The sequence below is a fragment of the Sturnira hondurensis genome, unplaced genomic scaffold (assembly GCF_014824575.4).
Source record: "Sturnira hondurensis isolate 20B ecotype Veracruz unplaced genomic scaffold, ASM1482457v3 Scaffold0001120, whole genome shotgun sequence".
Taxonomy (NCBI): Eukaryota; Metazoa; Chordata; class Mammalia; order Chiroptera; family Phyllostomidae; genus Sturnira; species Sturnira hondurensis.
This window is the reverse complement of record NW_028073751.1, coordinates 3,098,007-3,112,122: the sequence shown is the minus strand read 5'-3', so window position 1 is coordinate 3,112,122 and position 14,116 is coordinate 3,098,007. Positions and strand designations below refer to the sequence as shown.

Here is a 14,116-nt window from a genome sequence, read left to right as displayed (position 1 = left end):
CCAGTATATGGCGTTTTCATGCTGGCTGTTTTTACTTAGCTGTAAGCATTTAAGTGTCCTTCGTGTCTTCCATGGTTTGATAGCTCATTTCTCTTGTCCCCTACACTCCCACTATTTTTGGTGGTTGCTTCATCTTTGAGTTTATTGTTTTCTTCTGTAGTATCTAATTTGCTATAGAGCTTATCCAGTGAAATATTTAACTTTAAATACTGTGTTTTTGGTCACCAGGAGTAGCACTTGACTCTTTTTTGTATCTTTAATTTCCCTGTATAAGTTCATGTCTTCTTTAATCATTTTATAACAGCATTTTTAAGGCTTTTATTGGCTGGTGGCATTTTTCTCTCCTTTCTGAGTCTATTTCTATTGACTGAATTTTCTCTTGGCTCTTAGTCACATTTTCCTAATTTATGCCTGATGAGACCTTGACCATTTTTTAAATGCCCAGAGTGGTATTATATTTATTTCCTTTTAAAATTTAGATATAATTGACAGATTTACATGTACAACATAAGGATTTTTTTTAAAATTAGGTAGACTTACTTTTATTTTAATATTTTTTAGCGAGTGGGGACAGGAGAGAAAAAGGGAGAGAAACATCAGTGTGTGAGAGCAACATCAGTTGGCTGCCTTTTGTGTGTCCCGGACTGAGGACCTGCTCAGTGACCTAGGCATGTGCCCTGACTGAGAATTGAATGGGTGACCTTTTGGTTTGCAGGCTGGCACTCAACCCACTGAACCACACCGGCCAGGGTACAACATAAGGATTTGATGTTTGCATATATTGCAAAGTGATTACCATGATATGACTGGTTAAGGTCATTGACCACATATAGTCACACATTTTTTTTTATTGTGATGAGAACTTTTAAGATTTACTTTCTTAGCAACTTTCAAATATACAATACAGGTCTTTTGTGGTGCTATACAAATTTTAGGATTGTTTCATATCCATGAAAAATGCCATTAGAATTTTGATAGGGATTGATTGCCTTGAATCTGTAGATTGCTTTGGGAGGTATGGACAATTTAACAATATTCTTCTAATCCATGAGAACAGAATATTTTTCCATTTGTGCCTTCTTCAGTTTCTTTCATTAGTGTCCTACAGTATTCATGGTACAGGTGTTTCACTTCCTTGGTTAAATATATTCCTAGGTATTTTATTCTTTTTGATGTAATTATAAATGGGATTGAAATAAATTTTCTTAAAGTTTTTTACTAGTGTATAGAAATGCAAAAGTTTTTTTAAGGTTTTATTTATTTATTTTTAGACAGGGGAAGGGAGAAAGAGAGGGAAAGAAACATCAATGTGTGGTTGCTTCTCACATGCCCCCCACTGGGGACCTAGCCTGCAACCCAGGCATGTGCCCTGACTGGGAATCGAACCAGCGACCCTCTGGTTCGCAGGCTGGCATCTGATACACTGAGCCACACCAGCCAGGGTGCAAAAGTTTTTTTGTGTATCATCAGGGATATTGGTTTGTAATTTTTTTTCTTGTGGCATCCTCCTCTAGTTTTGGTAAAAGGTGAAAGATTTATGCAATCTGAAGAGAAACCAGAGTATCTCCTCTAGTTTTGGTATCAGGATAATGCTGGCCTCTTAAATGAGTTTAGAAGAGGCCCCTCCTCTTCTGTTTTTCAGAAGAGTTGAGGAAGATTGGTATTGATTCTTTAAATATTGGTACAATTCACCAGTGAAACGATCTGTTCCCGGACTGTTGTTTGTTGGGAGGTTTTTGATTACTGATTCAGTCTTCTTACTAGTCATTGGTCTGTTTGTATTTTTTTTCTTCATGATTTAGTCTTGGTAGGTTGTATGTTTCTAGAGATTTATCCATTGTTTTAGGTTGTCCAATTTGTTGGTGTATACTAGTTCATAGTAATTTCTTACTATCCTTTGTATTTCTGTGACACCAGCTATATCATCTCCCTTTGATTTCTGATTTTATTTTAGCCTTCCTTCTTTTTTCTTGATTAGTCTAGTCAAAGGGTTGCCAATTTTGAAAACCTTTTCAGAAAACCCCAGCTCTTAGTTTTACTGATATCTTCTAATTCTTTTTAGTCTCTATTTGATTTATTTCTGCACTAATCTTTGTTATTTCCTTCCTTCTACTAACTTTGGACTTCTTTTGTTGTTGGACCCTGCATGAGCTGTAGAGCAATCGAAGGTGGCTGCTACTTGTGCTGGACTTGGAGATTCCCAGGTGAAACCAAGCTATGAATCTAAGTTGGCTGCTGCTAGTGCTGGGCCTGGGGCCACTTGGCAAGAGGTGTGGGGGGTGGGGTGGAGGCTACTGAGTCCAGCCATTGCTTGTTTGAGAAGATTTCAGAAATTATGAAGCATGAGCCAAGACCAGCCTGGAAAAGTCATGGTTGACAGTTTGTAGGACCTGTAAGTTGGGTAGGAGGAGTCTCGGGATCTCCAGCACGAGGCAAACAGTGTTAGCCAGGTTGATGGATTCTCGGATATGGCAACTGCTGGCTCTATGGCTCTTGTAGGGGAAGGTCTCAGGAGACGGACAATGCCTCTGCCCGCCCTTCTGTCTGGGAGAAAGCTGTTCCCCAGTCCTGCCTTGTTGCTAGACACTTCAGTTCTTCCCTGTGTGCCACTGGTGCTTGTCAAGCTGCTACCCTGGAGTTCAGAAGAAGTAAGTCTGAGCAAAAAAGTTCATGTGTGAGTTCCTCTAGGGGAATTGCTTGGGACTTCAGAGTTTCTTCCAACTGAATCCCTGCTGGTGTTTGCAGCCAGAGGTTATGGGGACTCATCTTCCTGGCACTGGAAGCCCTGAGTTGAGGGGCCGGGTATAGGGCTGGGACTCCTTGCTCCCAAGATAACCCACCTGAATTATTTATCCTATTTATCCACCCCCTGTGGATGTGGGACCAGCCCGTCTGCATTTCCACCCCTCCCACCAGTCTGGATGGATGTGGTTTCTTTAATTCTATAGTTGTCAGGCTTCCATTCAGTTCAATTTCTGATGGTTCTGAGTAATGGTTGTTCTACATTTTAATTTTAATTTTGATTTTAATATGGTTGTGCAAGGAGGCCAGCCATGTTTGCATATGTTGCCTTCCTGACCGGAAGTCTCCAGTGCTTTTTATTGCCTTGTAAGTTGCTGTATGCTATCATACTTCTACTGAAAGTACTACCCCTAGCATTCTTAAACTGTTCGTTTGCCAGAATAAATTTTCTCAGCTTTTGTTTGAATTTACCCTTTGCTTTTGAAAGTTATTTTCACTGTGAATGTAATGCTGAGTTAATAGCTGTTTTTTTGGTTTGTTCAAAATGGCATTGCATCATCTTCTGCCTTGCGTAGTTTCTTGACAAGATGTTTGCTGCAACTCTGTTTCTTGTAATGTATCTTTCTGTGGCTGCCTTCAAGATTACTTTGGTTTTCAGTAGTTTGATTATGCTACATCTAGTTTTTTGTTGTTGCTTTTATTTTGCTTGGGTTTCTCTGAGTTTCTTTAAATTGTGGTTTTAAAAAATTAGTTGTAGAAAAATTTCTTGTTTCATTCTCTCTTCTTCTGGATCTTAATACACATATGTTAAGACTGCTCGTTATCATCTCTTAGATCTTGTGTACTGTGTTCGTTTTTGTTGTTGTTTATTTTGTTTTATATCTTTTTTGTTCTTTGTTTTTAGTTTCATTTTTAAAAAGATTTTATTTATGTATTTTTAGAGAGAGGGGAAGGGAAGGAGAAAGAGAGGGAGAGAAACATCAGTGTGTGTTGCCTCTTGCATGTCCCCTAGTGGGAGTGGGGGGAACACTGGCCTGCAACCCAGGCATGTGCCCTGACTAGGAATAAAACCGGCAACCGTTTGGTTTGTAGGCCTGTGCTCAATCCACTGAGCTACACCAGCCAGGGTGTTTAATTTTTATTAACCCATCTTCAAGTTTACTTGAACTTTGCCATCCCCCTATTGGGAACATTGTAATTTATATTCTGTGCTTGAGATTTTCTGGCCCATGTATTAGGTTGAATTTGAACCACAACCCACGAGGAGGCCAGTTTACTCTTATACATTCTTGGGCACATTGTTGTTTTTTCACTACCAAGGTATCGATAAACGAGTTTCTTCTATTTTACTTTTTTGAGAAGTAAATTTATTTATTCTTCACTCTTAGAATGTAGGTGGAACCCTTTGGGGAGCTGGCTTTAATCAGGGATTCTCCTAATACTATCTTGAGTTTGGATAGACCCTAGATTTTATCTTCTGTTTCTGTGTCAGTGTGGATGCTCAAGTTCTTTAGAATTCAGCAGGAACTCTCAGGTTTTTGTTGTTCAGATTTTTACTTATTTTTAGAGAAGGGAAGAGAGGGAGAGAAGAATCACATCAATGTGTGATTGCCTCTCGCACACCCCCTACTGGGAACCTGGCACACAACCTAGCCATGTGCCCTGACTGGGAATTGAGCTGGCGATCCTTTGTTTCACAGGCTGGCACTGAATGCACTGAGCCACAGCAGCCGAGGCTCTCAGGGTCTTTTAAAGAAAGGGAATTTATTGCTTTCTTACCTTCTAGAATTCCTGATTTTACTCCTCCTTTTCATCTGTGTTTGCTCAGCAGAGTGTTTTAAAATGAGATTTTTGGCTTGGTTTTTGATCAGGAAGAGTGTTTGTGGTATCTCCTTTGCATTATGCCATAAAGAGAAGTCTCTATGTTTATTAAGCATCCTCCATTGTGGATGTAGCTTAATTTGTTCATTGCTTCCTTACTAGGGACTTAGGTTCCTCCCTCCCTCCCTTCATGCCTTCCTACCTTCCTTCCTTCTTTTCCCTAAAAAAATTATCAAGTAATATATTTTTTTGAACATAGATCTTTGTGCACATGCAAGTAGTTTTCATCACCAATGGGATGAGGCAAAGAAGCAAGATAAGTTCATTCTTCTTCAGCCTTTCCTGTGCCATTTAATTTGTGGGTGCCCTAAATGCCATTAGAATATGTTTTCAGATATGCTTTAAAAATTTCCCACCCAAACAGAATGCATTATCACAAGCATGTTATCGTCTCTGAATGGTATGTGTCCAGGTGACCATACTTTGGAAGGGTACCCAAAAGACATCATTGCCACTGATCTTGGATTGTATTTTGGGTATATGAACAAAGTGGAAGTTCTGCTCCAGTCTGCAGGACAATTCAGAACACAGCCAAAGACCATCATACAAATGATGTGTTCTTTGGATGGCATAATTGCAAATAAATGAGGAAATGAAACAGCCGGCTTCAGCCCTTGAGAGTCGACAGCGCAGGGCCACATGGCATTGATTTCCAGTGTCAAGAGGCCCTTTACAAAACAGTGACTCTAGTCTAGATTATGTCATCCTGTGTGTTGTAAGCACATTCTGTGCCTATCATTTGTTATGTAAAAATAACTTCCTTCATCATGGTTCCTTTTTCCTTTGTGGCACATTCTGAACTCCAGAATTTGTTACCTGCCATTTAGTCTTCCATAAACGATCAGGCAGCATCTCTGTGAGACCCTCTGCTTTGAGAAACTGTGCACATGATATTTATGTATGATGTGTGCCTCATGGTTACATTGTCATGATACATCCTTTATCTTCAAAATAGCATTTGATAATTCAGTGCCTTGTAAACAGTCGATAAGGTATTTTCTAAAGACGTTTTCCAGAAATCCAAATGTTTCTTGGGGCCCTTTCCAGTCTCTATACCATGTGTCTTCGACATTTTTAAATTTGAGGACTAAACCAAATTTCCCATAACTTTTTTGCTTGAATTTTGACTGTGTAACTGTCATTAAGATAGGCACTTGAGTTTACTCAGTATTTATCTGTGTTTAAAATTTTCGTGGCTCAGATGTCCTTAGGCCTGAGGTAGATTGGCCAGCTGCGTTGGCCTCTCTCTGGCCTTTGAGGTTGGCACAGTCCAGTATAGCTACCTCGCGGGTGTGTGGCCATGGAAAAACATGTTTTGTTGTTGTGTGTTCTTGCTTTCTAGCAATTTTATTTTCTGCTCAAGGGATTTAGTATCTGTTCAGATACTTTATTTTTAAAGGCCACATACGTAATGACTTGACCTCTAATCTTAGCTTTGAAAATTTCCCAGACACTAATAAAGAATTTGAGGATACTGCTCACTGGGCAGCAATCAGTGCTATTTAAAAATGTATATTTTACTCTGAATGTGATTTCCATGGCTAAAAGACTTTCTTAGAAATATTGTGCATGGGATGACATAATGTGGTGACTCTTGGGCCTAGATTTATACTTTTGACACGGCGTCACTGAGACTGGGCACAGCACTCAGCAGCTCCGCTTCTGGAGTAGTGTGCCAAACACAGGTGCTCTTCAGCTTGAGATCGGGTCATGTGCCGATAAACCCATTGAAAGTTCAAAGTATTGTAAGTTAAAATGCATTCAATACATCTAACCTACTAAACGTCTTAGCTTAGCCTAGCTCAACTTAAATGTGCTTGCAACACTTACATTGGCCTACAGTCGGGCAAAGTCATCTAATACAAAGCCTATTTTATAATAAAGTGTTGAATATCTCATGTAATTTACTATATGTATTGCTTTCATACTATTGTAAGTTCAAAAAATTGTAAGTTAAGCCATCATAAGTATGCAGTTATTTTTGAGAAAATATTCTATATAACCATCTTATTAAAATAGCACCTCTCTCTTGGGCTAATAATAAGAACATTTGGAGGCAAAGGGTTATAGAGTAATTCTTGTTTTGCATGAATATATGAGTAAGATTTTTACAAAGGATCAAGTTATGGCTGAAGACTAGGACGATGAGTTAAATTATCTGGACTGTCCACATCAGGACACAGGCTTCGTAATTAGTGGAGTGGAAGAGACTGTGTAAATGCTTGTGCCAAGGTGTATTTATGAATAAGTCAGGGGGAAAGCAGTTCCCCCCCAGGTGTCTGGGCAAAGTAAGAGTTGCCCTTTTTGGTCTGTTTCTACCTAAAATAACATACCCTCTTGCTAAGAACCTGCCAAGACTTGTTTGTATGAGGTTGGTAGAGGAAACTGCATGTTGCTACCTTGATTCATTTTTGTTTGGCTCTTTGTTAAGAGATGGTGTTTAGTTTTTTGTTAGAATCTAAATTATGTACAAAGTGGAGAAACAATCTGTTTAATTAATTGTGGTCTTTAATCGAAATCTGTTACAGCCTAGTTGGACGGTCCTCAAAGAGGTTTGAGTAATTGAGGTTTTCCCTTGATTCCAGTGGAAGGGAAATATTCCGTTTCACTTATTAGAGGCTATAAAAATTTTATTCTTCCTTTCCCTACAGCAAGAATTACAAACATAAGTCATAAAACAGATTGTGTTAATTTTTAAAGCTTCCTCATATTTCCACCCTCATCAATTGTAAATAATATGCCTGACTATAAAATAGAAAAAGTTTAACTTTTCCACTTGTACATTTAGAACTTTTCAGAGGTATTATACACTCTGGAAATAATAGTAAAAGATATTAGGCTTTATACAACGCTTTTTGTGTTAGAAACTCATATAAACACTAATGCATTGATCCTAACACAGTACTTGATTGTGACTTTCAAAGGTCATGAGTTACTGCTGTTACCAAAAAAATAAAAAAATAAAAATGAATAACACTGGAGGGAGAGCTCTAATTTATAAATACTGCTTGAAAAATGTCTATATAAAAGTTGATACAAATAACTGGAAAAATAAAAATTATGGGGGATTTTTATTGTTAACTTTTCTCTTAACCTATTTTAGGTTTTTATCCCTTTATGTTTTTTCTCCTTATCTGTGAATTTACTTGAAGCCTGATTTCCTTCTTAGATAAGGCAACATTTACTTTTAAGCTTTTAAACCTTCTAAGCTGAGAAGGCTTAAACCTGTGGTGATTTCTGGAATTTGTCACATTAACATAACAGTACATATAATTTAGTCCTGAATTGGGAGGTTATTCTTTTGTTTTCTTAATGTAGTATTGGTGGTATATAGCTGTTGATTTTGATGAATAAAATGGTCGTGTGGCTTAATCTTCAGCTTTTTTGTGTTTTTTAGGTTTATTCTTCAGTCCAAGGAGGTTATTCACAATCAGCTGTTAGAGAAACAGAAAATAGCAGAAGAAAAAATTAAAGAATTGGAAGTAAGTTTTGAGTGAATATTGACAGTAAATAATCAACTTTTAGGAAAAAAGTAATTATCTTGTGTCATATTAAACTGCCTGCTAAAGTCATGCCGTTATTACTTTCAATTTTTTCTAATTGTGGTTAGAGCTATGAAGCAGTCATATTAATGACAGCATATGAGACAATAAAAAAAATCTCTTGCAACTGTAAGGAATTTTGAAGAAGATAGGATGCTCTTATCCTGAATGTATTTTCTCTCTTGCCTTTGAGTGAACATAGTCTGTTTTTAAAAAACAAAAGTAAAAACACAGCAAATGTTTAAACACTACATATTGTGGCGGTAGGGTGTGAACTCAGGTAATACTAACAGTGTTAAAGGACCTTGATGTTTTGTCTTTCACACATTGTAGGTCCTGTGAAAAGGCTCAGGTTGTAGACAAGGACCCAGTTGTGAGCTGTAATTAATTAACTGTCTGAAGGATGGTGCTCCAGTGAGGAAAACAAGTTGTTACTATTTTCAGATAGAGAAAAATATTATAGGTAAGGGCAACTTAGTGAATCTGTGGAAATCTGGAGTTCATTATTAAAATATCCCCATGCGTGAAGACGTTTGATGAGATACTCTTCTGGGGCTTTGGTGAAGTGCATTCTGTGTGTAGTAAAAATACGTCTGGACAAAAAACTGGTTGTAATTTCTTGGGACCAAGGTTTCCCGAGATGGGGTGGGCACAGTTACTTCATAGGTCACTTTATCTAATTTTTGTGAGCACAGTTCAGAGTCTGACTCAGCCCTCTGCTGGGTGGGCGAGGCACCCCCTGCGCCTTCTGGGGGTTTCTCCGGTCTCTGGCTTGGTGTGGCCTGGGCGAGCATGGGGTGCCTTACTTAGGCTTGTGTTTGTTCGACTGCTGGTGATAATTTAAACAAACGTGGGACTAGGTTTGTAGTTCAGAAAGGTGTATTATAAAGACAAAATAAGCAAACAGAAAAACTGTTGTCCTGCAGTCACCAGGTTGTTTTTATGCCCTGTTTACCATTTTTGTCGGCCTCGCTGTTCTAGACTGAGATTTTTAGATCTTTAGTGTTTCCAGACAAAAGTGTCTTGACTCCAGGTGCAATTGTTTCTGTGGGATTTTGCATATATTAAGGTAAATATACCGAAAAATTGTTCTGATGAATAAATAGCAAGATGCAAAGTAATTTGTATATAATTCTCTTACAATCTTTGTGTTGGGTAACTTATAACATATGTATTAACATTTATAATTTAAAAAATTATTAGGGTAAAATTGCCACAGATGATGATTCTAGCATGTCATTCAGTTCTGATGAGTATTAGGAAATCTTTTTTCTACAAGTTTTCTTTCATGTAGTCTCACACACTGAGTGAGTATCCTGATATGTGTCAGGTAATAGAAGCAGAATGGCTGGCTGGTTGGTGCCTGTTTGAAATGCTGATTATAGCTGCAAAAAACTAGCAGAGTTAAACTTTGACCTCCACCCTAGGAAGGTATTTTTTTCTTTTTAATCTTTCATTTTACTGTTATTTATATTATAAAAGCAATATAATACATTATAAAAAAGGACAGTAAAAAAATAAAACGTGATAAAATGAAAATCCAGTTTTCCCCTCTTCCCTGCCCATCCCCATGTTGTCACCTTTGTTCGTAAACACATTCGTGTATTCACACACGCACTTTTAAAAATTAGTAATTATTGTGTATATACTGTTTTTTATCATTTGATAATTTATATTTCCACCTTAGTGTATAACTCTAGTTTATATTTAATTTCTTGCTTTACATTTCTTCTACCATTGTAGGTTTTTCTTACCTCAGCATTCAATTATTTTACGACTCCTACCTCTACGTACAGTACACCTGCCAGTGCAGCCCTCACCTGTATTGTTAATGGTATCACCCCACCACATGCTCTTGCTCTCCCTGAAGTAATCCTGTACTTTCTCGCGTCCACACCTGTGTAGCTTTGATACTTCAGCCTGGAATGTATGTGTATGTACACATCCGCATATGCACTCATACACACAAACATTGTTAATTGTAGTGTTCAGATTTCGTTCCTGATTTTTTCTGCTTATGTAGTTATTGAGAGATGTGGCAAATCTCCCTCTGTGATGCTGTTTATCCATTTCTCATTAGTCTTTCAGTTTAGTGGGCAACGATGTTTAGAGACTACAACTGGGTACTTAAGTGCTTGTCATCACTGTACACACAGTTCAGAGGACATGCTTCATTTTGCTTTGTATGTGTAAGAATTTCTCAGCTTTTTTAAAGACAGCATTTCCCTGACATCTGGCTTCCATTGTCGCTGTTGAGAAATCACCTATGAGTCTGAGTGTCCCTTTGTTGTTTTTCTCTCTGGCTGTTTTTAATGTTCTCTCTTTTTCTTTCATGCTTTGTGCCTTCTCTTACACTGTATGCTTCAGCCATGGAAGAATATTCTGTTTTTAGAACTTCCTGTGCTTTCTTTGTTTCTACTTGGGTCTTTGTAAAATACCGTATTTTTTTATGTATAACATGTACTTTTTGCCCAAATTTTTGAGGGAAAAATAAGGATGCACCTTATACATGGGAGCACATTATACATGGCAAAATATAGTAGTTCCCTCTAACGGAGAACTACTTCTTCCTGCCCTTACCAGCTCCGTCTGTTAATCCTTAGCATCTTAGTTTAGGGCTGTTTTTCTTGAGAACCTTTTTCTGATTCCTCAAGCTTAAATTAGGTGCTTTTTGCTTGTTCTCCTTAGTTCCATAGCACAGTGTGGGAATTTGGGCATATGAGCTATCACTAGTCACAGTAATTGCAAATATGGTTTCCTATTACTTGCGAAACTAGATACTGATTCAGAGCTCTAGGTAGTTTTTCTCAAGGCCTCCCAGTTGTTGCTCCTCCTTTCAAATATATAGTTTCTTCTGGGCCCTATTATTTTTTGCCAGTATAACATGATTGTCTTAATCATTTTAAATTATCATTAGCAGTGTTAATTTCTGCCCTCAGGTTCCCTACAATTAAATCAGGGAGGCACAACTTATACATAACTGTGCAGACAAGGGTCAGGTTGTTTCTATTAGTGTGTCTTTCATCACAGAAGGAGTACGGTAGTTTGTGGTTTGGGTCCACAGGTCCAGTTTCTAATCAAAGCACTTAATATGGCCTACTGTGTGTACCAACAGTCTGTATAGATGACACTAGGAATAAACCTTTTCTGGAACCTGCTGCTGGTCCGATTCAGGTTCTCTAATTTGAGAGCCCATTGTCTTTAGTATTGCATAGACTCCCTTTCATTCACCTCTGTTCTCACTGTTTCTCTATGTTTGCCCTCTCCAGATTTCTCCCCAGTCTTTATTGATGAGTGCAAAGCTTACCTAGAATTTTAGCTTTTGACAACTCTGTTAGGCTGTGCCTCCACTGTCAACCAACTTGGTGGCCTCACCTGCTGGCCCTTGCTTCTAATGGAGCAGAGGAGGGGTGCTGTAACCGTGTCCTCGTGCACCCTTAGTAGGGAGTTCTGTTACTTAGTAGAAAGGTAAAGACAGGTACTGTTTTAACCTCAAAAAGATAGTCTTACCGTTTTTCTTCTTAGAAACTTCATATTTGTATTTTAATGCCCACTATGTTAGGTTATTATTCAGACTTCAATCATTTGAGTGGGACTGTTTAGGAACTGTTTTCATACCAGATTCACAATGTAGAAATGTTATGTAGATTTTTATCTTTTATAAAAATAGTAGGTCAGATTTTGGGAGGCAATATCACTATTTCATCCAAAGGTGATTAGTAGCTCAGTGATGCAGATTCTAGTCAGGGGAAACTATCAAATGGTGGCTGTAGTACAATAGAGTAACCATGTACTTTATGTCATTGACGGAATTTTCTGTTTTTAACAATATTGAGTCCTGGCTGGTGGCTCAGTTAGTTGCAGTATGGTCCTGTACACCAAAAGGTCACAGGTTCAATTCCCTGTCAGGGCACATGCCTGGGTTGTGGGTTCAGTTTCCAGTCAGGGTGCAGGTGAGAGGCAACCAATTGATGTTTCTTTCTCTTTCAAGTCAATAAAAAATGTCCTTGGGTAAGGATTTAAAAAACTAAAAAAATTAAAATAAAAATAGTAATAGTACAACTTTTTAAAGATGATGGCTGAGTGTATACTATATAATATAGTATATGTTGTCATTAGGAAAGTACAAAGCATAGTTTTTAAAAATGACATGAATTAGAATTTGGAATTATGACCCTGAGTCTTATATCTCTTTGTAAAAATGATTTTCTTATTGAAATGTACAGTATGGTACAAAGAGAAAGAAGTCTTTCGCTTTTTAATTTTTGAGAAAATTTAGTTTTACTTAAAGTTGAGTTAAAACCTATTGATAGATTGAGGAGATATATAGAGTGAGAAGTGTTTTTGCTCACTTTTTGGAGGTAATAAGGAAATAATTACTTGTAAACTTCTTTTGCAGTTAAGAAAACTTAGATTCAGCATTCAGATGTGCTAGGACCTGACTTCTGACCCCTTGCCTCATGAGTCTCAGCTAACTGGAATCCTTGAGATAACTAAGCTTTCAGTGATGTATATGAATACATTTTGACCATCATACTCTTAGGTTCTCTCCCTTGTTCCAGGTCAGGCCAACCAGGTACTGCTTTGGGCTCGTCTGCCTGCAGCCTAAAGTCCGTGTTGTATTTGATCACATGTATATATACTGGTTGGCCACTTTCCTTCCCCTCTGTCTCTGACATGGTCACCACCCCTTTTCCGCTCTAGTTAGCTCAGCAATGACAGAATGAAAAGAAGAATAAGGAAACTGAGGATATTGTGGCCTGTGTAATGCCACTTCTGACGCAGAATGTTACAAGCCCAGGGTTGTGAAATAGCTTTCCCACCCATGATATAAGTAAAATTTAAGAAGCTGTGTAAAAGTCCTGACTCTTTCATGAAGATGACAGTTTTGGTTAGACAGTGGTTCCTAAAACAAGTAGGAAGAATAATGGCAAGAGAACTGGGCAGGAGGTGCCTGTGACACTCTGCAGTTGGCTGACTTCAGAGATTCTGATGAGAAAATGTTTTGGAGGAGTTCTCATGATTGAGGAGATTTTACTCTGCCTGTTCAGGATCACTTTTTCCGTAGCATGGGTGGTGACTGGTTGACACTTGGATGGTTGTCCAGTTTTTGCCCAAGTACTTCATTTCAGAGCTGGTGCTATTTTGCATATGTTGGGGGCCTCCTTGGAGGGGAGGTGGAGTAGCCATTACGATGTGATAGACACTGGTTCTTGTCTGTGTTTTCAGTGAAGAGAGAAGGGGAGGAGAGAGCAGAGCCAGCGAATAGAATGTTTTTTACACATTAAACAAGAATCACACCTAATTATTCAACTGCTAGCATAGCTCAAAGTTTAGAATCCATTAAAACCTCAGTCATTTATTTATTTTGTAATGAAGAATAGCATTTACGGAAGTACAGAAATATATATTAAAATACTTATGAGGTCTGTCCAGAAGAAGTCCAGCCATTGTTAATATAATGGGAACAGCTTGCTTGTTATTGATGTAACCTGGCAGTTAAGGAGAGTGGACTAGAATGCACATGCGTGCACAATGAAGACTTTATTGCACTTGTCAGTAGGGGCTGTAGACATCGTTGAGTGAGCATGTGTACTGTGTGGCTGTCACATTCAAAATGATTAAGTAAGTAAAACAACAGATGTGCATCAGATTTTGTGTTAAGCTTGAACATTCCTCCACGGAAACTGTTTGGATGATTCAGAAGGCCACAGCTATGGGCACTAGTGACTGGCAGTTTCATCATGACAACCCGCCTGCTCATTTTTCACATCTCGTGCGGAGTTCTTTGACGAAACATCAGATCATCCAGGTGACTCAGTCCCACTACAGCCCAGATTTGGCACCCTGCAACTTCTGGCTCTTCCTCAAACTAAAAATCACCTTTGAAAGGGAAAAGATTTCAGACCATCAGTGAGGTTTAGGAAAATGCTATGGGGCAGCTAATGGCG

The 14,116-nt window shown here is 38.3% G+C and overlaps 1 protein-coding gene across 1 annotated transcript in view; it reads left to right on the top strand.

Moving 5' to 3' along the window:
• The window catches only part of PFDN1 (prefoldin subunit 1), a 56,058-nt gene that overhangs the window by 15,694 nt on the left and 26,248 nt on the right, over positions 1 to 14,116 (top strand). The window contains exon 3 of the mRNA XM_037061802.1: positions 8,021 to 8,105. Within this exon, the coding sequence (XP_036917697.1) occupies positions 8,021 to 8,105 (85 nt within the window). The remainder of the gene's footprint in view (positions 1 to 8,020; positions 8,106 to 14,116) is intronic.